The sequence below is a fragment of the Amblyraja radiata genome, unplaced genomic scaffold (genome assembly GCF_010909765.2).
Source record: "Amblyraja radiata isolate CabotCenter1 unplaced genomic scaffold, sAmbRad1.1.pri scaffold_840_ctg1, whole genome shotgun sequence".
In the NCBI taxonomy this organism is placed as follows: domain Eukaryota; kingdom Metazoa; phylum Chordata; class Chondrichthyes; order Rajiformes; family Rajidae; genus Amblyraja; species Amblyraja radiata.
In genome coordinates this window covers 1-25,000 of record NW_022630844.1, presented here as the reverse complement: position 1 = coordinate 25,000, position 25,000 = coordinate 1, and the positions used below count along the sequence as shown (strand labels likewise).

The 25,000-nt window shown below is 52.2% G+C and overlaps 1 protein-coding gene across 1 annotated transcript in view; it reads left to right on the top strand.

Annotated features, from left to right (window-relative positions):
* The window catches only part of LOC116970398 (collagen alpha-2(XI) chain-like), a gene marked incomplete at its 3' end in the record, with an annotated part of 39,523 nt that extends 14,543 nt beyond the window's left edge, over positions 1–24,980 (top strand). Inside the window, exons 4-12 of the mRNA XM_033017053.1 lie at positions 450–827; positions 1,131–1,256; positions 10,332–10,529; positions 12,607–12,804; positions 14,798–14,851; positions 15,397–15,438; positions 16,729–16,791; positions 18,445–18,519; positions 24,890–24,980. Of these exons, the coding sequence (XP_032872944.1) occupies positions 450–827; positions 1,131–1,256; positions 10,332–10,529; positions 12,607–12,804; positions 14,798–14,851; positions 15,397–15,438; positions 16,729–16,791; positions 18,445–18,519; positions 24,890–24,980 (1,225 nt within the window). The remainder of the gene's footprint in view (positions 1–449; positions 828–1,130; positions 1,257–10,331; positions 10,530–12,606; positions 12,805–14,797; positions 14,852–15,396; positions 15,439–16,728; positions 16,792–18,444; positions 18,520–24,889) is intronic.
* Positions 24,981–25,000: the final 20 nt, after the last annotated feature.

The window sequence follows — 25,000 nt, the reverse complement described above, 5'->3', positions numbered from 1 at the left end:
GAGTTGGGAGAGAGAGGGAGTACGGAGGGACAAATGATGTGGAGAGAAATGGTGGGGGGGGGACAGGCAGTGGGGCAGTTGAGCATTAGGGTGGACAGCCAGGGGGGGGGGAGATGGTGGGGGAGACAGTGGGGGGGAGAGAGCGATAGTGGGGGAGAGGGGGAGGGTCAGTAGGGGGAGACACAGTGGAAGTGAGACGGTGGGGAGAGATGGGCATTGGGGTAGACATTGTATGCGGTGGGGGGGGGGGGGGGGGGGGTGTATTAATGGGTGTCTGGTTCTCTCTGTTGCCGCCTGGTTTCCTGGGCTGGTGTGAGCTCCATCCATCCCATTGTCACACTCGCACTCTCTCTCTCTCTCTCTCTCTCTCTCTCTCTCTCCCTCTATCTCTTCTCTTCCATGGTCTTCCTCCATCCCATCCTCCATCATCACCATCACCTTCTCTGCAGCGAGTGAAAGGCTACGGATGGAAACAGGCTGGCAAAGGCACTGGCACCAGCACTGGCAAAGGCACTGGCAAAGGCACTGCCACCAGCACTGGCAAAGGCACTGGCAAAGGCACTGGCAAAGGCACTGGCAAAGGCATCGGCACTGGCACTGGCAAAGGCACTGGCAAAGGCACTGGCATTGGCTCGGCCAAGTCGAAAGCCAAGGCTTCCCGGCCACATCCCGTCTCCAAGACGCCGGTGGGGCGCCCGAAGGCCTCGAACGCCAAGACGACAAGTCACCGTAACCTTGCGGCCAAAGCCGGCGGTGTCCGGCAAGCCTCCACCAAAGCTGCCGTCAAAGCCCTGCCGCCACGCACACGACTGGCCGGCTTCCAGAAGGTAGAACCTCAGCCTTGAGGCCCTCATCCCGATCTTTCCTCCGGCTTTCTCCCCCCGGGGAAAGATCTGGGATGAACCCTCCTGTCATCTCTCATCTCATCCTCTCGTTTCGATCAAGCCATTGTCTTCCTAACTGTGAAGCCATCATCTCTACGATAATGGCTCTCCATCACTCCATTGACTCTGCTTCTGTTGCTGCTCCTGTTGGTGTTGTTGCTCGTTCCTTGTTGTCTCTACAAGGCTCTCCCCCCTCCCCCGCTCCGCCCTCTAACGCAATCTCTTCCCGTTGCGGCCCGGTTACAGGACCTCACCGACCCGGCCCTCTATGAAGAGGAGGTTTACTATGAGACCTACACAGAGGGGCAGGAAGGGACAGAAGTGGCCATCACCAGTGAGCTCCCTCAGGTCATCGAGAGTGAGGTGATACAGGTAACACTTCCGCTGGGGCGGGTCAGTAGCACGGGCCGAAGGGCCTCGAGGGTTTGGAGCTGTGCTCTCAGAAGGACCATCCCAAAGTCACACCACAGAGTCATAGAGTGATACAGTGTGGAAACAGGCCCTTTGGCCCAACTTGCCCACACCGGCCAACATGCCCCAGCTACACTAGTCATAGAGTGATACAGTGTGGAAACAGGCCTATCTGCCCAACTTGCCCACGTCCCAGCTACACTAGTCCCACCTGCCTGCGTTTGGTCCATATCCCTCCAAACCTGTCATATCCTTGTACCTTTCTAACTGTTTCTTAAACAGATAGTTAAGGGATCGCCCCAGCCTCAACTACCTCCTCTGGCAGCTTGTTACATACACCCACCACACTTTGTGTGAAAAAGTTACCCTTCAGTTTCCTATTAAATCTGCTCCCCTTAATCTTAAACATGTTTCCTCTGATCCTCGATTCCCCTACTCTGGGCAAGAGACTCTGTGCATCTACCCAATCTATTCCTCTCATGATCTGATACACCTCTGTAAGATCACCGCTCACCCTCCTGCGCTCCAAGGAATAAAACCCTAGCCTGCTCAACCTCTCCCTCAGACCCTCGGGTCCCAGCAACATCCTTGTAAATCTTCCCTGCGCCCTTTCCAGCTTGACAACATCTTTCTTGTAAGATGGTGCCCAGAACTGAACACAAAACTCTAAATTACTTCTGATTAATTCCATCTAAAGCTTTCAGTTTAGTTTATTGTCACGTGTACCGAGGTACAGTGAAAAGCTTTTGTTGCCTGCTGACCAGTCAGCAGAAAGACAATACATGATTACAATCGAGCCGTTTACAGTGTACAGATACATGATAAGGGAATACCGTTCAGTGCAAGGTAAAGCCAGCAAAGTCCGATCAAGGATAGTCCGAGGGTCACCAATGAGGTAGATAGTATATAACCGTATAACCATATAACCATATAACAATTACAGCACGGAAACAGGCCATCTCGGCCCTACAAGTCGGTGCCGAACACTTATTTTCCCCTAGTCCCATCTACCTGCACTCAGACCATAACCCTCCATTCCTTTTCCCATCCATATACCTATCCAATTTATTTTTAAATGATAAAATCGAACCTGCCTCCACCACTTCCACTGGAAGCTCATTCCACACAGCTACCACTCTCTGAGTAAAGAAGTTCCCCCTCATGTTCCCCCTAAACTTCTGTCCCTTAATTCTGAAGTCATGTCCTCTTGTTTGAATCTTCCCTATTCTCAATGGGAAAAGCTTGTCCACGTCAACTCTGTCTATCCCTCTCATCATTTTAAAGACCTCTAACAAGTCCCCCCCTTAACCTTCTGTGCTCCAGAGAATAAAGACCTAACTTATTCAACCTTTCTCTGTAGCTTAGTTGCTGAAACCCAGGCAACATTCTAGTAAATCTCCTCTGTACTCTCTCTATTTTGTTGACATCCTTCCTAGAGAGTTGTTCAGAACTACTCTCTAGTTGTGGTAGGATGGTTCAGTTGCCTGATAACAGCTGGGAAGAAACTGTCTCTGAATCTGGAGGTGTGCATTTTCACACTTCTGTACCTGTCAATATTGTTAATATCTTTGATATCAAGCTGGAATTGATGCTGTTAAGCAGGAAACGTTGCAGAGAGGATTTACAAGGATGTCATGTTGCAGTTGTATAAGACATTGGTGAGGCCGCATTTAGAGATTGTGTTCAGTTCTGGGCACCATGTTATAGGAAAGATATTGTCAAGCTGGAAAGGGTACAGACTAGAGGGTCTCAGCTATAGGGAGAGGTTGAGCAGGCTGGGATTTCAATCCTTGGAGCGCAGGTGGATTGGGGGTGATCTTATAGAGGTGTATAAAATCATGAGAGGAATAGATCGGGTAGAGTCTCTTGCTCAGAGTAGCTGAATCGAGGACCAGAGGACCCAGGTTTAAGGTGAAGGGGAAAAGATTTAACAGGAATCTGAGGGGTAGCTTTTCACACAAAGGGTGGTGGGTGTCTGGAACGAGCTGCCAGAGGAGGTAGTTGAGGCAGGGACTATCCTAACATTTAAGAAACAGTTAGACAGGTACATGGATAGGACAAGTTTGGAGGGATATGGACCAAGCGCAGGCAGGTGGGACTAGTGTAGCTGGGACATTGTTGGCCGGTGTGGGCAAGTTGGGCCGAAGGGCCTGTTTCCACACTGTATCACTCTATGACTATGACCAAATCAGCTTGCTTCTTTCTGCGACTAACTTGTAGTTCCACTTGTCCCTGCCCGGTCTCCAAGCCCGACGTTAGGGGAAGGTTGGCAAAGCCTGTTGAAATGTGCCATGTTTAGTGGCTTCTACCCTCCAAGGCTTTGTGTGGTCAATGAGCGATAGGTGGGTGGTGGAGGGGAGAGGGGCCGCAAGCAAGGACCAGACTGCAACTGCACAGAATTGACCAGTTAATGAGGAGAGAAGATCTCCCACCATGGGCCTTGCGAACCCGTTTATTAACGAGGTTTCAGACTTGGCTTTACAGGCCCACCACCACTGGTGGCCTCGCCCGCACCTCCTTCAACCCAGGCTAAATCACCCGAGCGTGCTTGACATTCCCCTGTGGGTAGTTCTTGTACATCGAGCCAACCTGACTCACGGTTGTGCAGCGGTAGAGTTGCTGCCTTATGCCCCTGTCCCACTTAGGAAACCTGAACGGAAACCTCTGGAGACTTTGCGCCCCACCCAAGGTTTCCGGGCGGTTCCCGGAGGTTCCCGGAGGGTTTTGTCAGTCTCCATACCTGCTTCCACTACCTGCAACCTCCGGCAACCACCTGCAACCTCCGGGAACCACACGGAAACCTTGGGTGTGGCACAAAGTCTCCAGAGGTTACCGTTCAGGTTTCCTAAGTGGGACAGGGGCATTACAGCGCTTGCAACGCCAGAGACCCGGGTTTGATCCCGACTACGGCTGCTGCCTGTACGGAGTTTGTGCATTCTTTCTGTGACCTGCGTGGGTTTTCTCCGGGATCTCCGGTTTCCTCCCGCACTCCAAAGATGTGCAGGTTCGCAGGCTTGGTGTGAATGTAAAAATTGTCCCTAGTGTGTGTAGCGTAGTGTTAGTGTGCGGGGATCGCTGGTCGGTGCGGACTCGGTGGGCTGTAGGGCTTCTATTCCGCTCTGGATCTCTAAACTAAACTAAACCAGGCTAAAACTGAACCTGACTGCAGGGAGCTGTTTGGGACCAAGCTGTGCTCCTGCTTGGAGTTGTGCGCGGGGAGTATTGGGCGTGGGGGAGTCTCCTCTCCCCCAGGGAGAGTTCTGCCTTCACGGAGGCTGTGGGACCCTGCCCGTTCTTGAAGCTGGTCCATTCTGGGGGTGCAGTCTGGTTCTGGCCCACGGACCACAAAAGGTTTGCGAGAAGGTCCTGTAACCTCATCCATCCTTCCCACAAGGTCCCCACGGTGGGATTATTCCCTGTTTGTTCCTTTCTGCAAATCTAGTCTCCATCAGTGCCGGTCATACGGTCATAAGGAATAGGAGCAGAATTAGGCCATTCTGCCCATCAAGTCTACTCCGCCATTCAATCATGGCTAACTTATCTCTACCTCCTAACCTCATTCTCCTGCCTTCTCACCATAACCCCTGATACCCGCACCAATCAAGAATCTCTTAAAAATATCCACTGAATTGGCCTCCACAGCCTTCTGTGGCAAAGAATTCCACAGATTCACCACCCTCTGACCAAATAAATTCCTCCTCATCTCCTTCCTAAATGAACGTCCTTTGATATGTCGATGGCCTCTAGTCCTAGACTCTCCCACTAGTGGAAACATCCTCCCCACATCCACTCAGTCGAAGACTTGCACCATTCTGTACATTTCAATGAGGTCCCCCCGCGTAGTCCCCTCTCTAATATCACCCGGGCACGGACATAGCCCCCGGAAAAGGGGCAGGTAGCTGGCTCGGGCAGAGCCCTCTTCCGCCTGGCACCGTGACTCGCGGGCCAGGCCCAGGAGCAACCCAACCAGGACATCTTCAGCCCTACGCACAGGGTGTCCAAAGATGAGGGTGGTGGGTGTGAAGTGCAGTCAGAAGGCAAGAAGCAGCCCCTTGTAGGTCTAGGGTCAGATATAGTGTGAAGCTTCCTCAACACCATCCCATCATAGAAACACATAGACAATAGGTGCAGGAGTAGGCCATTCGGCCCTTCGAGCCAGCACCGCCATTCAATATAATCGTGGCTGATCATCCAAAACCAGTACCCCGTCCCGGCTTTTCCCCCCACACACACTACCAGGGTCAACAGTCTAAAGAAGGGTTTCAACCAGAAACATCACCTATCCATATTCTCCACAGATGCTGCCTGACCCACTGAGTTACTCCAACATTTTGGGTCCATCACCCAAGATCAGACACAGGGTGAAGCTCTGTAATTCTGTCTGAAGGAGGGTCTTGACCCGAAACGTCACCCATTCCTTCTCTCCAGAGATGCTGCCTGTCCCGCTGAATTACTCCAGCATTTAGTGTCGATCTTCGGTTTAAAGCAGCATCTGCAGTTCCTTCCTACACAGAGTGAAGCTCCCTCTACACTGTCCCCATTGCACAAACTCCCCAGGGACAGACACAGTGTGAAGTTCCCCTGCCTTCCCCAGCCCACTCTCCCTGCTGCAGCAGTCAGGGCTGGTGTCTGGTGATCACTGGTGCTGACAATTCACTGTTGGATTCGGGGGAAAGGAACAAAGCTGTGAAGAATCTGGCGGGCCCCACTCTCAGTGCCGCACGCTCTGTCTGATGCAGTCGAGGACTCTTTCCCTTGGGTTCAGGGGCCCCAGAGGGACCGCATCTCATGGTGCTTCCATCCCCGATGTCCACGGTGTCCGAGTGTGTGTGTCTGCCTCTTCAGTGCCCTCTCGCCCGACCCACACGCCCCCCTTGTCTCTGACCACAGTCCGGGGGGGGGGGGGGGGGGGTGGTCACAATGTAAAAATAAGGGGTAGGTCATTTAGGACTGAGATGAGGAAAAACTTTTTCACCCAGGGAGTTCTGAATCTAGATACATAGAAACATAGAAAATAGGTGTAGGAGGAGGCCATTTGGCCCCTCGAGCCAGCATTGCCATTCATTGTGATCATGGCTGATCGACCCCTATCAATAACCCATAGAAACGTAGAAAATAGGTGAAAATAGGTGCAGGAGGGGGGACTACAGACGGCAGTGGAGGCCAATTCACTGGATGTTTTCAAGAGAGAGCTAGTTACAGCTCTGAGGGTTAACGGAATCAAGGGAAATGGGGAGAAAGCAGGAACGGGGAACTGATTTTGGATGATCAGCCATGATCATATTGAATGGTGGTGCTGGCTAGAAGGGATGAATGGCCTACTCCTGCACCTATTTTCTATGTTTCTATGTTTCAATGCTTCACTGCTCTAGAGGGTAGCAGGTCTCCAGAATGGACACTTGTCCCATGTGAATATCCAGCCTAAAGACACTGGGGGCAATGAGCAGCCTCTAGCCTCAGTTCAATGTCTTCCACCCATATCCATCCCTCTAGCTTTACATTTCACCGCCCTTGTCACCTTAGTTGATTAGTTAAGTTTTGAGATACAGCACAGAAACAGGTCTTTGCCCCACCGAGTCCGCGCCCACCAGCGATCCCCGAACACCAGCACTATCCTACACACACTACGGACTATTTCCTATTTTCACCAAAGCCAATTAACCTACAAACCTGTATGTCTTTGGAGTGTGGGAGAAAACCGGAGCACCCGGAGTAAACCCACGCAGGTCACCTGGAGAACGTACAAACTCCGTACATGCAGCACCTGTAGTTGGGATTGAACCCGGCTGTCTGGCGCTGTAAGGCAGCAACTCTACCGCTGCGCCACCGTGCTTCCCGATAATCTTGGGAGCCAGGGTTACTATTAGGATGGCACGGTGGCGCAGCGATACAGTACTGCCTCACAGCGCCAGAGACCTGAGTTTGATCCTGACTATGGGGGCTGTCTGGACGGAGTTTGTACGTTCTCCCTGTGACCTCGTGGGTTTTCTCCAGGATACCTGGTTTCCTCCCACACTCCAAAGACGTGCAGGTTTGTAGGTTAATTGGTTTTGGTATAAATGTAAATTGTCCCTAGTGCATGTCGGATAGTGTTAGTGTGCGGGGATCGCTGGTTGGCACAGACTCGGTGGGCCGAAGGGCCTGTTTCCACACTGTATCTCCAAAATAAAATTAAACTACATGGCACCTGACGCATCAGAGGTTATGGGGTGAAGGCAGGAGAATGGGGTTAGGAGGGAGATATAGATCAGCCGTGATTGAATGTAAATGGGCCGAATGGCCTGATTCTGCTCCTATCACTTGTGAACATGTACTTACGCCTCGATGCCCACAAGAATGAGGCATCTTTGGTCAGCGGATGTGGGCACTGAATGGCAGAAGTACACACGCCCTGCACTGGAGTGTTTGAAAGACAATGGCTACATTTTGTGTGTGTTCTCTAACTTTCGCCGACTTCACGAGGTTGCCCGCCAGGAACCACCGTAATGTAACCCTGCGCAGAGATGCCGACCGATGCCCGAACCCCTCGCGCCCATCTCCCAACCAACCCTCGCCAACCCAGTAAACAGGACTTCCTTACCTGGGGCATGGAGGGGGGTGGAGAGAAAACGTGTCAGAGGTTGGAAATGTCCCCCTCCCCACCCACAGGGGACTTGTGGACAAACAAGGTTGGGGCACGTCCCAACCTGCTGTCCGTATCCTGCAGGGAATGTAGGGAGCAGTGCAGGATATGGATGAAGGAGTCACAGGTAGAGAGATGGTTGAATGCTTCAATGGTACCTCATGAGCATGTCTACCTGAGTACAGTCAAATGTCCTTGTTCCTGCACAAAGTTCAGTGACAATACTCCAATATGTTAGACACACTCACATACTAGGTATAAGAGTGTAAGATATAAGCATAGAAGATATGAGTGCAGGATATAGTAGTGTATGAGTTTATAATGTAGGATATAAGAGTTCACAATATAAGCGTGTAAGATACCTGTTCAAGCATGTAAGATATAAGCATGGAAGATATGAGTGTGGGATACCTGTACGTGTAAGATGTAAGCATGGAAGATATGAGTGGGTACCTGTACAAGCGTGTAAGATGTAAGCATGGAAGATACCAGTGTAGGATATTCATGGGTAAGATATAATAGTGTAGAATATAGGTGTAAGATATATGCATTTAAGATGTAAGCCTGGAAGATACAAGATTGGGAGATATAAGTGTTAGATATAAATGTGCAAGACATAAGTGTAAGTATAAGTTTTGGTTTAAGAGTGTGAGATATAAGAGTGTAAGATATGTGCATAGCATATAAGTGTGTAAGGCACAAGTGTGTAAGATATAAGCATGTATGATATAATAGTACGATGTAAAAGTGTAAGATACAAGTGCAGGATTTCAATGTGAGAGTATAATAATAACTGTGGTACATAAGTGTGTAAGACATGAGTGTGTAATGTACACGTGTGTAGGATATAAGAGTGTAAGATATGTGTTTAAGATATAGGTGTGTGAGACGGTGTAGATACATGGACGGGGAAACCTGATGAAAAATGAATAGACAGACGGTATTGAGACAGACAGACAGCATTGAGACAGACAGACAGCATTGAGACAGACAGCATTGAGACAGACAGACAGCATTGGGACAGACAGACAGCATTGAGACAAACGGCATTGAGACAGACGGTATTGAGACAGACAGACAGCATTGAGACAGACAGCATTGAGACAGACAGCATTGAGACAGACAGCATTGAGACAGACAGACAGACAGCATTGAGACAGACAGCATTGAGACAGACAGCATTGAGACAGACTGGATTGAGACAGACAGCATTGAGACAGACAGCATTGAGACAGACAGACAGCATTTAGACAGACAGACAGCATTGAGACAGACAGACAGCATTGAGACAGACAGCATTGAGACAGACTGGATTGAGACAGACAGCATTGAGACAGACTGGATTGAGACAGAAGGAATGGGCAATGTTTTGGGCCGAGACCCTTCTTCAGATTGAGAGTCAGGGGAGAGGGCGTGTAGAGACATGGGAGGGTATGGTGTGAATCGAGAGATCAAAGCAGACATTGAGTGTGGAGTAGTGACATGAGCTGCTGATGTACGTACGCTGTGGAAACCCATTGGTCACCAGCGCTGAATGCTCAACGTTGTAACTTCTCTGCACCATCTCCTGCTCCACCAATGCAGCTACATTGGCCAATGCAACTGAATTGCAAGAAGTGCAGCCGTTAGCATCAAAGTGCAAGCAAGGCCATGGGTTTTCACTCTGTGTAACCCCTGGCAACACCTTGCCAACTGCTGAAGGAGTGCAGTCCCATCCCATCCCCATCCCATCCCACACCCATTCCACCCCGGACTAGCTGACCTAAGGGATGTAATGCTGAGACTCTATAAGGTGCTGGTCAGGCCACACTTGGAGTATTGTGAGCAGCTTTGGGCCCCATATTTGAGAAGGATGTGCTGGCTCTGGAGAGGGTCCAGAGGAGGTTCACGAGAACGATCCCAGGAGTGAGTGGGTTAACATATGATGAGCGTTTGTCGGCACTGGGCCTGTACTCGCTGGAGTTTAGAAGGATGAGGGAAAACCTCATTGAAACTTACCGCCTAGTGAAAGGTTTGGATAGAGTGGATGTGGAGAGGATGTTTCCACGAGGAGAGTCTAGGACCAGAGGTCAGTTTCAGCATTAAAGGATGTTCCTTTGGGGAGGAGATGAGGAGGGATTTCTTTGGTCAGATGCTGGTGAATCTGTGGATCCATTGCCACAGACAGTGGAGGAGGCCAAGTTATTGGGTATTTTGAAAGTGGAGATGAGAGTGAGGAGAAGTCTTGTGTCTGTTGTGTGTCGGGGTTTGAGGTCAGGGTGTTTGGGGCCACCCAGGTTTGGGGGGGTGATCATGGCTACACATCACTGTGGGCTCCCCCCCCCCCCCCCCCCCCCCCCCCCCCAGGTGTATGCTCCATGCTGGTGTAGGGGTGCTGGTTTCCGGACTAACGCTGTTGCTTCTGTGTGTGGCAGCAAGAGGAGACGGAGTCCGGTGGGCAGGTGGGAGCGGGTGAGCGGGGGGTGTCTACGGAGGAGATGGCGGTAGAGGAGCTGGGCACCGCTCAACCCGGCTACCACTATGACTACGACAGCTACAAGGACTATTACGAGCAGCCCACGGCCGAGGTGGGGCTGGGACAGGCTGTCGAGACCGAGGTTCACACGGACCGAGTAAGTGGAGTGGCCGCACCTCCATGTCGCACCCACCCATGTGTCCTGGTGTCTGTCCCCACCCCCGTCACCTCTCCCCTCCAAGGTGGCCCGTGTCTTCCCTGTGTACCTGCTCCCCCCTCCCCACCCGTGTCCTGTGCCTGTACTGTCCCCCTGTCCCCTCCCCATTCTGCACTCTCCCTGTCCCCTCCCCTCTCCCCACCCCTGGGTCCTGGTGTCTGTCCCTGCCCCCCTGTCGGGTCACCTCCCCTCTCCCTTCCCCTCTCCCCACACATGTGCCCTGTGTACTGCTGTCTGTACCTGTCACCCTGACCTCTCCATGTCTCTTGTAGCCCCCTTGTCTTCCCACCCCTGGGAACCCTTGTCTGTGATTAGACTGTCCCTGTATGACCATTGGCAACACTAATGAACACACAATTCTCTCTCTCTCTCTCTCCCTCTCACTCTCCCTCTCTCCCTCTCTCTCTCCCTCTCTCCCCCTCTCCCCTTCTACCCCTCTCCCCCACTCCCCCTCCCCCTCTCCCTCCCCCTCTCTCCCTCTCTCTCTCCCTCCCTCTCTCCCTCTCTCGCTCCCTCTCCCTCTCTCTCTCCCTCTCCCTCTCCCTCTCCCTCTCCCTCTCCCTCTCCCTCTCCCTCTCCCTCTCCCTCTCCCTCTCCCTCTCGCTAACTCACTCTCCCTCCCTCATCTTCCTCCCACTCTCCCTCTCTCTCACTCTCTCACACTGCATATTCACAAATAGCCTTGCACACACATTTACTCAGACATAAACGCTCACAATCTCAGACCAATGTGGGCACTCACTCACACACCCTCTCAATTCATGCACTCACACACACACTCTCACACATACTCACACTTTTAGACACACACGCACTCTCAGACACACACTTACACTCAGCACACACGCAAACACACATGCGCGCACACAAATACATACAAACACGCACACATGCACACACACGTGTACACACACACACTCAGACACACAGGTACCGATTAAACACTTGCTCACCATCACACACACATACTTTTCTCACTTAAACCCCCCTCACTCACTCACTCACTCACTCACTCACTCACTCACTCACTCACTCACTCACTCACTCACTCACACTCACTCACTCACTCACTCACTCACTCACTCACTCACTCACTCACTCACTCACTCACTCGCCCACTCACTCGCTCACTCACTCACTCACTCACTCACTCACTCACTCACTCACTCACTCACTCACTCACTCACTCACTCACTCACTCACTCACTCGCCCACTCACTCGCTCACTCACTCACTCACTCACTCACTCACTCACTCACTCACTCACTCTCACTCACTCGCTCGCTCACTCACTCACTCACTCACTCACTCACTCACTCACTCACTCACTCACTCACTCGCCCACTCGCCCACTCGCTCACTCACTCACTCACTCACTCACTCACTCACTCACTCACTCACTCACTCGCCCACTCACTCTCACTCACTCACTCACTCACTCACTCACCCACTCACTCACTCGCCCACTCACTCACCCTTGCCTCTAATTGGGATGAGCAGATGTGGGTGTAAATGTGACACACAGTGAGTCAGGCAGCGTTCATGGAGAGAGTGAGGAGAGGTCTTGTTGTGTGTTGTGTGTTGGGGATTTGAGGTCAGGGTGCTGGGGGATACCCAGATTTGTATGCATGATCATGGCAACATATCCATGTGGGCTCCCCCTCCCTTCCCCTCCCCTCCATCCTCCCCTCCCCTCCCCTCCCCTCCCCTCCACTCCACCCTCGCCTCCATCCTCCCCTCCCCTACCCTCCCCTCCACCCTCGCCTCCACCCTTCCCTCCCCTACCATCCCCCTCCCTTCCCCATCGCCTCCTACCTCCTCTCTTCTCCATTCCCCTCCCCCTCGCCTCCACCCTCCCTTCCCCTCCCCTCCACCTTTGCCTCCATCCTTCCCTCCCCTCCACCCTCCCCTACCCTCCATCTCCCCCCCCCATCTCACCCCCCACCCAGGTGTATGCTCCATGCTGGTGTAGGGGTGTTGGTTTCTGGACTAACGCTGTTGCTTCTGTGTGTGGCAGCAAGAGGAGACGGAGTCCGGTGGGCAGGTGGGAGCGGGTGAGCGGGGGGTGTCTACGGAGGAGATGGCGGTAGAGGAGCTGGGCACCGCTCAACCCAGCTACTACTATGACTACGACAGCTACAAGGACTATTACGAGCAGCCCACGGCCGAGGTGGGGCCGGGACAGGCTGTCCAGACCGAGGTTCACACGGACCGAGTAAGTGGAGTGGCCGCACCTCCATGTTGCACCCACCCATGTGTCCTGGTGTCTGTCCCCTGTCCCGTCACCTCTCCCCACCCCTGTGTCCTGGTGTCTGTGCCCCTGGCCCCATTCTGTACTCTCCCTGTCCCCACCCCTGTGTCCTGGTGTCTGCACCTGTCTCATCCCTGTCCCCATCCCTGTCTGTGTCTGTGTCCCTGTCTGTCCGTGACCTCCTTCAGTTTGCTATTGCGCCGCATTCCCACCCCCTTGCTTACAATCTGTGTGACATCATCACTGCCTGTGTGATGACATCATGCGTGGTGATGTCATCATCTGTGGTGATGTCACCATCCATGATTATGTCATCATCTGTGTGATGTCATCATCTGTGGGGATGTCATCGTCTGTGGTGATGTCATTGTCAGCTGTGGTGATGTCATCATCTGTGGCGTTCTTATTGTCATTGTGGTGATATCAAAGCAGCTGTGGTGATGTAATCACCAGCTGTGGTGATGTCATTACTGGCTTTGGTGATGTCACGTATTTGGTGTCATTATCTGTGCTGATGTCATTGCCTGCTGTGGTGATGTCAGCACTAGCTTTGGTGATGTCATCACCTGCTGCAGTGAAGCCATCACCAACGCAGTCCTCTACTGCAGTGATGTCAATGCCTCCACAGTGATATCATCATTTGCTGTCGTGACATCATCAATATCTGCGGTGATGTCATTATCTGCGCCAGCACCGCTGTCATTGAAGTGATGTCATCACTTGTTGCAATTGCATCATCACTTGTTGTAATGACATCACCGCTCGCTGCCACTCAATGACATCACTGTGTGTGACAATGATGCAATCACTCACTTCAATGACATCATCATGCATTGCAATGACATCATCACACATTGCCATGATGACTCCACACGTTGCAATGACATGATGGCTCGTGGCAGTGGTGACATTATGTGCGTAAGTGACATCATTGCCTGTCATATGTATTTTTGCTGCTACATGTTCCTGGCATGTAGTTGGTGTTGCTGAACACGCTACACGCATGGCCTTGGATGTGGTCCCCAACACCCATGTCACGCTGCACCTCCTCCATGCGGTCAGCCAGGCTGCACCATCGGTCAGCGATGCCAGCCTGGCCCCGTGAGGTGCCATGGTGCATGGTCATTCCCACAGTGTGGGGCACTGTATCCAGCACTGGGTCTCTGCCCAGGGAGACAGCACTCCACTCCTGCTGCCATCTGCTCAACATTGCACCCTGGCCAACAATGGCATAGCCATGTGCTGAGTCTCTGCTCATCACTCCATTCCTGCTGCACCTTGACTCATGGTGGCAATGGCATGCATTGTGCTTCCATGCCAACCACTCCACATCCTTCAAGCTGGCAGTCACTACAGTAATGGAGGGGCCAGAGGGGCAGGGGTGAGTAGTGGGAGCAAAGGCAGGCATTGTCCATGGGCTGGCAGCCTTAAGGTCAGCAGAGGGGCAGTGCCAGTGTCCATCAGTGCCAGTCACCCAGAGGACACAGGTCAGTGTACAGACATTTCCCGAGAGAGAGAGAGAGAGAGAGAGAGAGAGAGAGAGAGAGAGAGAGAGAGAGAGAGAAGGGGGGGGGGGAGACTGAGGGACACCAGTCAGTGTACCCCCCTTGATGAGATATCCCCCTTTGGTGAGAAAGACAGGGACAGAGAGAAACCGGTCAGTGTGCAGATATCCCCCAGAGATGGAGAGAGAGAGAGGTAGAGATATAGGGACGGGGGGAGGGGGGGGGGGGGTCTGTGAGACGCTGGTCAGTTTACAGATATCCCCCTGAGAGAGGGACTGAGAGACACCAGATCGCACACACGTGTTGTGTTGACCAGGGCTGTGACATGGATCCAGGTCGGATGTCTGAGGCGCTGTTCGTGCAGCCCCAGCTGCGGTAAGTTGGTGACCCACTACCCCCCGGCACTGCCAATGGGCCCCGTGGCTCACCAGTCTTGTTGCATCTCCTTACAGGTGGCATTGGCTGGTTTGAAGGGCGAGAAGGGAGAACCTGCAGTGGTGGAGCCAGTGAGTAACCAATGGCCCTGACATAGAGCCTGACCCCTCACCCCCTGACCCCTCACCCCTGACCCCTCACCCTCTACATCTCCCTAACCCTCCATCCCTCCACCCCTCACCTCCTGACCCTCACCCCTGACCCCTCACCCTCTCCATCTCCCTATCCCTCCACCCCTCCAATCCCCACCCCTCACCCTGCTCCTTCAACCCACTGCCTTTACCCTCAACTGCACCTCTCCCCCACCAGTCTCTCCCAGACCCCACACCCTCCATCTCCCACATCCCCAGCCCCACCCCCACCTGCACCATCTTCCCCACCTCCCCACCCACTCTCCCTCCGCCCCTCTAACCCGCCTCTTGCCTCCACCACCCACCGCCCCACTCCGACCCACCTACCTGACCCTTGGTCAGGTCTCTCTCTCCCTGACCCTTGGTCAGGTCCCTGACTCCATCCTATCCTCTGCTCCACCACCCCCAAACCTCCCGCCTGCCTCTCACCCCTCCCTGCCCCTCTCTCCCCCACCCCTCTCTGACCAGTGTCTCTGTGCCCACAGGGGATGCTGGTGGAAGGCCCACATGGTGCGGAAGGCGTGGCGGTGAGTAGTGCGGGCACCGTGACGTTCCCCACGCACACGCGTGTGTGTGTGAGACCCCTGGGGGCAAAGTCCTGGTCACACTGCGTGTGTGTGGGAAAGAAAGAGAGGGGAGGGGAGGGGAGGTGTCTGGTCACACGGGATAGTGCCCTGCAGCAGAGAACAGCGGCTAATGTAGGGAGGGGAGAGAGGAGGGGGGGGGGAGGGGAGAGAGGAGGGGAAGGGGAGAAAGAAAAGAAGGAGCGGTGGGGAAGAGGGGAGGGGGCGAGGGGAAGGGGAGATGAGAGGAGAAGGGATGGGAGAGTGGAGAGGGTGAGGAATAAGGGAGGGGAGAGAGAGAGAGAGGGGGGGAAGAGAGAAAGATGGGAGAGGGGGAATGGAGGGAGAGAGGAGGGGAAGGGAGAAAGAAAAGAGAGAGAGGTGGGGGAGAGGGGAGATGAGAGGGGGGGGAGAGAAATGGAGGGGAGGGGGATGGGGTGGGGGGATAGAGGGAGAGGGGGGAGGGGAGGTGGAGAGAGGAGGGGAGAATTGAGAGAGGAGGGTACTGGTTGATGAGTGTAGGCACTGGTCATTGTGCATCGGTCAGTGGCATTGGTCAGTCACCATGGTCTGGGACCAAGGGCACTGGTGGTGGGGCAGTGGGCACTGGTCATCGTGCACTGGTCATCGTGCACTGGTCATCATGCACTGGTCATCGTGCACTGGTCATCGTGCACTGGTCATCGTGCACTGGTCATCGTGCACTAGTCAGTGGGCACTGGTTATCGTGCACTGGTCATCGTGCACTGGTCATCATGCACTGGTCATCATGCACTGGTCATCATGCACTGGTCATCATGCACTGGTCATCGTGCACTGGTCATCATGCACTGGTCATCGTGCACTGGTCATCGTGCACTGGTCATCGTGCACTGGTCATCGTGCACTGGTCATCGTGCACTGGTCATCATGCACTGGTCATCGTGCACTGGTCATCGTGCACTGGTCATCGTGCACTGGTCATCGTGCACTAGTCAGTGGGCACTGGTTATCGTGCACTGGTCATCGTGCACTGGTCATCATGCACTGGTCATCATGCACTGGTCATCATGCACTGGTCATCATGCACTGGTCATCGTGCACTGGTCATCATGCACTGGTCATCGTGCACTGGTCATCGTGCACTGGTCATCGTGCACTGGTCATCGTGCACTGGTCATCGTGCACTGGTCATCGTGCACTGGTCATCGTGCACTGGTCAGTGACCCTGGTTCAGGCGGCCGTTGGTTTAACTTTGCCTTCATCCATCCACAGGGACCATCGGGACCTGAAGGGCCGCAGGGACACCCTGGACCCACCGGCGACCCAGGAGAGAGGGTGAGGCAACACGGGGCGGGTGGAGGGTGGCAACTGGTGCCAACACGGGGCACTGAGGGTGACAGGACTGGGGGGGGGGTCGGTATTGTAGGGACAGAGGGACCAACAGAGGGATGAAGGGACGGACGGAGGGATGGAGGGACTGAGGGATGGAGGGATGGAGGGACAAGAGGGCTGTCGGAGGGATAAAGGGATGTAGGAATGAAGGGATTTAGGAATGAAGGGATGAAGGTTGTAGGAATGAAGGGATGAAGGATGTAGGAATGAAGGGATGAAGGGATGAAGGGATGAAGGGATGAAGGGATGAAGGGATGGAGGGATGAAGGGATGAAGGGATGAAGGATGTAGGAATGAAGGGATGAAGGGATGAAGGGATGAAGGGATGTAGGAATGAAGGGATGAAGGATGTAGGAATGGATGTAGGAATGGAGGGATGAAGGATGTAGGAATGGAGGGATGAAGGATATAGGAATGAAGGGATGTAGGAATGGAGGGATGAAGGATGTAGGAATGGAGGGATGAAGGATGTAGGAATGAAGGGATGAAGGGATGAAGGGATGTAGGAATGAAGGGATGTAGGAATGGAGGGATGAAGGGATGTAGGGATGTAGGAATGTAGGAATGGAGGGCGGGAAAGATGTAGGAATGGAGGGATGTAGGGTGTTGGGAGGGATGGAGGAATGAACAGAAGGATGAAAGGATGAAGGAATGTAGGAATGGATGAAGGGATGTAGGAATGGAGGGGTGAAGGATGTAGGAATGTATGAAGGGATGTAGGAATGGAGGGATGGAAGGATGTAGGGTGTTGGGAGGGGTGGAGGAATGAACAGAAAGATGAAGGAATGTAGGAATGGATGAAGGGATGTAGGAATGGAGGAATGGATGGATGTAGGGTGTTGGGAGGGATGGAGGATAGAACAGAATGATGAACAGAGTGATGGAGGGTGTCAGGGATCCCGTGTTTAACCTGTGCCCCAGGCAGTGTATCCGTGTTTACGCTCTGCCTGCCTGTTACACCGATCCTGTGTTTATGGCACGGGCCTTGTGGTGATGCCGTGTCTTGGGCCTGCCGCTGCCCCATGCATGTTGGCCGCTGCTGTTCCATCTTCATGCCGTGCTCTGCTCTGCGTCCCGTGTTCAAGCCGTGTCTGGTTTAAGCATGGCGCAGTGGTAGAGTTGCTGCCTCACAACGCCAGAGACACGGGTTCAATCCCAACTCCATGTGCTGCCTGTACGGAGTTTGTACCTTCTCCCCGTGACTTGCGTGGGTTTTCTCCAGGTGCTCCGGTTTCTCCCACATTCCAAAACGTACAGGTTTGAAGGTTAATTGGCTTTGGTATAAATATAAATTGTCCCTAGTGTGTGTGTGGGACAGTGTTAATGTGCGGGGATCGCTGGTCGACACAGACTCAATGGGCTAATGGACCAGTTTCCACGCTGTATCTCCAAACTTAAACTACAACAAACAAATAAAAGTTGCTGCCCCAGGTGTGTGTGTTTGATGTTGTTACGTCCCGTGTTTAATCCATGACCGCTCCGGGCCACTGCATGTTCATCCAGGTGCTGCATCCCATGTACTTGCCATGTCCGGTGCTGCCCCAGGCGTGTTGTTGCCGGTTTGTCCACTGACGCTGTTCCCCCTCGTGTTTCCAGGGTCGCAATGGGCGCCCCGGACTGCCCGGTGCCGAAGGAATGCCGGGACCCCAAGGAACATCCCTCATGTTGCCGGTGAGTGGTGCCACACGTGGGGGACACGGGCGGGACATGGGTGGGACATGGATCTCTCTCTCTCGCTGTCTCTGTCTCTGTCTCTGTCTCTGTCTCTGTCTCTCTCTCTCTATCTCTCTCTCTGTCTCTGTCTCTCTCTCTCGCTCTTTCTCTCTCTGTCTATGTCTCTCTCTCGCTCTTTCGCTCTCTCTATCTCTCTCTCCCTCTTTCTCTCTCTCCCTGTCTCTCTCTCTGTCTCTCTCTCTGTCTCTCTCTCTGTCTCTCTCTCTCTGTCTCTCTCTCTGTCTCTGTCTCTGTCTCTCTCTGTCTCTCTCTGTCTCTCTCTGTCTCTCTCTCTGTCTCTCTGTCTCTCTCGCAAACTCACATAATTTCAGATTCATTTCAAAAGTTCTTGGGGTAGAATTAGGCCATTCGGCCCATCAAGTCCACTCCGCCATTCAATCATGGCTGATCTATCTCTCCCTCCTAACCCCATTCTCCTGCCTTCTCCCCATAACCCCTGACACCCGTACTAATCAAGAATCTATCTCCCTCTGCCTCAAAAATGTCCACTGACTTGCCCTCCACAGTGTCTGTGGCAATGAATTCCACAGATTCACCACCCTCTGACCAAAGACATTTCTCCTCATCTCCTTCCTAAAGGAAAGTCTTCTTGTTCTGATTGTTCATGTTCATAAGTGATAGGAGCAGAATCAGGTCATTCGGCCCATCAAGTCTACTCCACCATTCAATCATGGCGGATCTATTTCTCCCTCCTAACCCCATTCTCCTGCCTTCTCCACGGACTGTTTCTGATGTCCCACTTTGCTCCCGACCATTGGCATTGAGCCACATCCCATTACCCCCAGACTGGAAGCACCAGCTCAGTCAACCTAAGCTCCTCCTCACCTACTTGTCTCTGTGGGCTGTTACCCCTGTCCCTTAGTTACCCTCCCTGTGAGCAATTGTGAGCAATTTCCAGCCCCATATCTGAGGAAGGATGTGCTGGCTTTGGAGAGGGTCCAGAGGAGGTTTACAAGGTCGATCCCAGGAATGAATGGATTAACATATGATGAGCATTTGACGACACTGGGCCTGCACTCGCTGGAGTTTAGAAGGGTGAGCGGGGACCTCATTGAATCTTACCGAATAGTGAAAGGCTTGGATAGAGTGGATGTGGAGATGATGTTTCCACTAGTGAGAGAGTCTAGGACTAGAGGTCACAGCCTCTGAATTAAAGGACATTCTTTTAGGAAGGAGATGAGGAGGAATTTATTTGGCCAGAGGGTGGTGAATTTGTGGAATTCTTTGCCACTGAAGGCTGTGGAGGCCAGGTCAATGGATATTTTTAAGGCAGAGGTAGATTCTTGATTAGTTCAGATGTCAGAGGTTATGGGGAGAAGGCAGGAGAATGCGGTTACGAGGGGGAGATACGTCAGCCATGATTAAATGGCGGAGTGGACTTGATGGGCCGAATGGCTTAATCCTACTCCTATCACATAGCCTCCCTATTTCTGGGCAACCTCAAGGGTCATCTGATCCTTGACAGCCTCCGTCAACTCTCAACCCTTGACCTACAACGGTGGTTGGAAGCTTGGAAGCTTCAACCAGTGAGAGGTTATGGTTGGCATAGGGTTATAGAGTGATATAGTGTGGAAACAGGCCCTTCGTCCCAACTTGCCCACACCGGCCAACAATGTCCCAGCTATACTAGTCCCTCCAAACCTGTCCTATCCATGTACCTGTCTAACTGTTTCTTAAACAGGATAGTCCCTGCCTCAACAATCTCCTCTGGCAGCTTGTTCCATACACCTTTTCACACCTTTGTGTGAAAAGGTTCACTCTCAAATTCCTATTAGATCGTTTCCCCTTCACCTTAAAACTATGGTCCTCGATTCACCTACCCTGGGCAAGAGACTCTGTGCGTTTACCCAATCTATTCCTCTCATCATTTGCTACCCCCTCTATAAGATCACCACTCATCCTCCTGTGCTCCAAGGAATGGAGTCCCAGCCTAGTCAACCTCTCTCTATAGCTCACACCCTCTAGTCCTGGCAACGTTAATCTTCCTTGCACCTTTTCCAGCTTGGCACCATCTTTCCTATAACATGGTGCCCAGAATTGAACACAATACTCTAAATGCGGCTTCACCAAGGTCTTGTACAACTGCAACATGACTTTGCAATTCTCCTGCCCATATTCCCACACATGTCCTTTCTCCCATCCATATTCTGCTTGGGTATTTTACAACCTAATCGGTATGAACTTTGATTTAGACAATACACAATAGACAATAGGTGCAGGAGTAGGCCATTCGGCCCTTCGAGCCAGCACCGCCATTCAATGTGATCATGGCTGATCATCCCCAATCAGTTCCCCGTTCCTGCCTTCTCCCCATATCCCCTGACTCCGCTATTTTTAAGAGCCCTATCTAGCTCTCTCTTGAAAGCATCCAGAGAACCTGCCTCCACCGCCCTCTGAGGCAGAGAATTCCACAGACACTTCTCCATCTTCGAACTCAACTGCAAACAATTCTTCCCCTTCCCTGTGCCCCCATTCTTTCTCTTCCTCCTCCCGCTCCACCCATCTTCCTTCCTTAGGAATTAGTCCAAGTCAACATGGATTTATGAAAGGGAAATCATGCTTGACTAATCTTCTGGAATTTTTAGAGGATGTGACAAGTAAAATGGATGAAGGGGAGCCAGTGGATGTAGTGTATCTATACTTTCAGAAAGCCTTTGATAAGGTCCCGCACGGGAGACTGGTGACTAAAATTAGAGCACATGGTATTGGGGGTAGGGTGTTGATGTGGATAGAAAATTGGTTGGCAAACCGGAATCATAGAGTAGGAGTGAACGGGTCCTTTTCAGAATGGCAGGCAGTGGCGAGTGGAGTGCTGCAAGGCTCGGTGTTGGGGTCGCAACTGTTTCCCATATATATTAATGATTTGGAAGAGGGAATTAGGAGCAACTCTAGCAAGTTTGCGGATGACACAAAGCTGGGTGTACAGTGTGAACTTTGAAGAGAATGTTAGGAGGTTGCAGGGTGACCTGGACAGGTTGAGTGAGTGGGCAGATGCGTGGCAGATGCAGTATAATATAGATAAATGTGAGGTTATCCACTTTGGCGGCAAAAATAAGGGGGCAGATTATTATCTCAATGCGGTTAGGTTAGGTAAGGAGGAGGTGGGCGTCCTTGTACACCGGTCATTGAAAGTTGGCTTACAGGTACAGCAGGCAGTGAAGAAAGCTAATGGAATGTTGGCCTTCATAACAAGAGGATTTCAGTATAGGAGTAAAGAGGTTCTTCTGCAGTTGTATAGGGCTCTGGTGAGACCACATCTGGAGTATTGTGTACAGTTTTGGTCTCCTAATTTGAAGAAGGACATCCTTGTGATTGAGCCAGTGCAGCGTAGGTTCACGAGATTGATCCCTGGGATGGCGGGACTGTCATATGAGGAAAGATTGAAAAGACTAGGCTTGTATTCACTGGAGTTTAGAAGGATGAGGGTGGAACTTATAGAAACATATAAAATTATAAAAGGACTGGACAAGCTAGATGCAGGAAAAAATGTCCCTATGTTGGGCGAGTCCAGAACCAGGGGCTACAGTCTTAGAATAAAGGGGAGGTCATTTAAGACTGAGGTGAGAAAAAACTTTTTCACCCAGAGAGTTGTGAATTTATGGAATTCCCTGCCACAGAGGGCAGTGGAGGCCAAGTCACTGGATGGATTTAAGAGAGAGTTAGATAGAGCTCTAGGGGCTAGTGGAGTCAAGGGATATAACGGGGCACTTGGATAAACATGACTTCATCAGACAGAACCAGCATGGTTTTGTGAAGGGGAAATCGTGTTTAACGAATCTGCTCGAATTCTTTGAGGAAGTAACAACCCGGGTGGATAAAGGGGAACCGGTGGATGTGGTATACTTGGACTTCCAAAAGGCTTTTGACAAGGTGCCACATAAGAGACTATTGCTAAAAATAAAAAATTATGGGATTGGGGGTAATATATTAGCATGGGTAGAGGATTGGCTAACAAATAGGAAGCAGAGAGTGGGGATAAATGGTTCATACTCGGGATGGCAACCGGTAACTAGCGGGGTTCCGCAAGGGTCGGTGCTGGGACCCCAGTTGTTCACAATTTATATAAATGATTTGGAGGAGGGAACCAAGTGTAATATATCAAAATTTGCGGACGATACGAAAATGGGAGGGAAAGTAGGGGATGAGGAGGATAGGAAGAGTCTGCAAAAGGATATAGATAAGCTAGGTGAGTGGGCAACAACTTGGCAGATGAAATTTAATACTAATAAATGTGAAGTCATTCACTTTGGGGAAAAAAATGATAGGGCAAGTTATTTTCTAAATGAGGAGGAGCTGCGTTGTAATGCAACGCAAAGGGATCTAGGGGTATTAGTACATGAATCACTAAAAGTCAGTATGCAGGTGCAGCAAGCAATCAGGAAGGCCAATGGAGTTTTGGCCTTTATTGCTAGGGGGATTGAGTATAAAAACACGGAGGTCTTGCTGCAGCTGTACACGGTATTAGTGAGACCACATTTGGAATACTGTGTACAGTTCTGGGGTCCATACTTAAGAAAGGATGTACTAGCCCTGGAGGCAGTGCAGCGAAGGTTTACAAGATTAATTCCTGCAATGAGGGGATTGACATATGAGGAAAGGTTAAGTAAGCTGGGACTCTACTCTTTGGAGTTTAGAAGAATGAGAGGCGATCTCATTGAAACGTATAAGATCGTGAGGGGCCTTGATCGGGTGGATGCACCGAGGATGTTCCCAATGATCGGGGAGGCTAGAACTAGGGGACATAGTTGCAGAGTGAGGGGGGGCTCTTTTAAAACTGAGATGAGGAAGAACTTCTTCACCCAGAGGGTGGTTAATTTATGGAATTCACTGCCCCAGGGAGCAGTGGAAGCAGAAACGTTAAATATATTTAAGTAAAAAATAGATGGTTTTTTAGCTGCCAAGGGGATAAGGGGCTACGGGGAGAGGGCAGGGATATGGACCTAGGTATGGTTAGTATAGTAAGACCTGAGTGATCTCCTGGACAAGTGTCGATCGCCTGGATTGGGGTCGGAGAGGAATTTCCCGGATTTTTTTCCCGAATTGGACCTGGGTTTTTATCCGTTTTTTTGCCTCCCCCAGGAGATCACGCGGTTCTTGGGGTGGAGAGGGGTGATAGCGGTATAAAGGGGAGGGTAGTGTCTTGTGTTCTGTGTCTTGTGTCTACTGTTTGTGGGTAAGTGTGTCTGTTTAGTGTTCAGCCATGAGCGAATGGCGGTGCGGGCTCGACGGACCTGGTGGTCTACTCTCGCACCTACTTTCTATGATTCTATGATTCTATATGGGGAGAAGGCAGGAACGGGTTATTGATCGGGGACGATCAGCCATGATCACAATGAATGGCGGTGCTGGCTCGAAGGGCCGAATGGCCTCTTCCTGTACCTATTTTCTATGTTTCCTCTAGCTTCACACTTTGCGCCTCCTCTCTCCTTTGTCTTGTTGGTGATCTCTGGCTTTTGCCCACCCATCAGCCAATCAAGAACCCTGCTCACCTATATCCACCGAGTCTCGGACCCAAACGTTACCCATTCCCTTTCTCTCCATAGTTGCTGCCCGTCCCCCTCAGTTACTCCAGCATTTTGTGTCTATTTTCCACCTATCACTCGCCAGGCTTTGCCTTGCCCCACCTCTCCTCCAGCTTTCTTCCTCCGACCACAATCAGACTGACGAAGGGTCTCGACCAGAAACATCACCGATCATTGTTCTCCAGAGATGCTGCCTGATCCGCTGAGTTACTCCAGCACTCTGTCTTTTTTTGTAAACCAGCATCTGCAGTTCCTTGTGCCCACTCCCTCTCTCTCCCCTCGTCCAATGTCTTTGTGCCCTTCTCCTCCCCTCTCTCTCCGCCTCTCCCTCTCCCTCTCCCTCTCCCTCTCCCTCTCCCTCTCCCTCTCCCTCTCTCCCTCTCTCCCTCTCCCTCTCCCTCTCCCTCTCCCTCTCCCTCTCCCTCTCCCTCTCCCACTCCCTCTCCCGCTCCCTCTCCCTCTCTCCCTCTCTCCCTCTCTCCCTCTCCCTCTCCCTCTCACTCCCTCTCTCTCTCCCTCTCCCTCTCTCCCTCTCTTTCTCCCTCTTCCTCTCCCTCTCACTCCCTCTCTCTCTCCCTCTCTCCCTCTCCCTCTCATTCTCTCCCTCTCTCCCTCTCTCCTCTCTTCCCTCTCCCCCCTCCTCTCCCTCTCTCCCTCTCCCTTCTCCCTCTCCCTCTCCCTCTCCCTCTCCCTCTCCCTCTCCCTCTCCCTCTCCCTCTCCCTCTCCCTCTCCCTCTCCCTCTCTCCCCATCACTAGTCTCACTCTGCTGTCTTGTCTCCTGCAGTTCAGGTTCGGAGCGAGTGGCGGATCGAAGGGGCCGCTGGTCTCAGCGCAGGAGGCCCAGGCACAGGCCATCCTCCAGCAGGCACGGGTAGGTCATCCTCCGACCCCACAC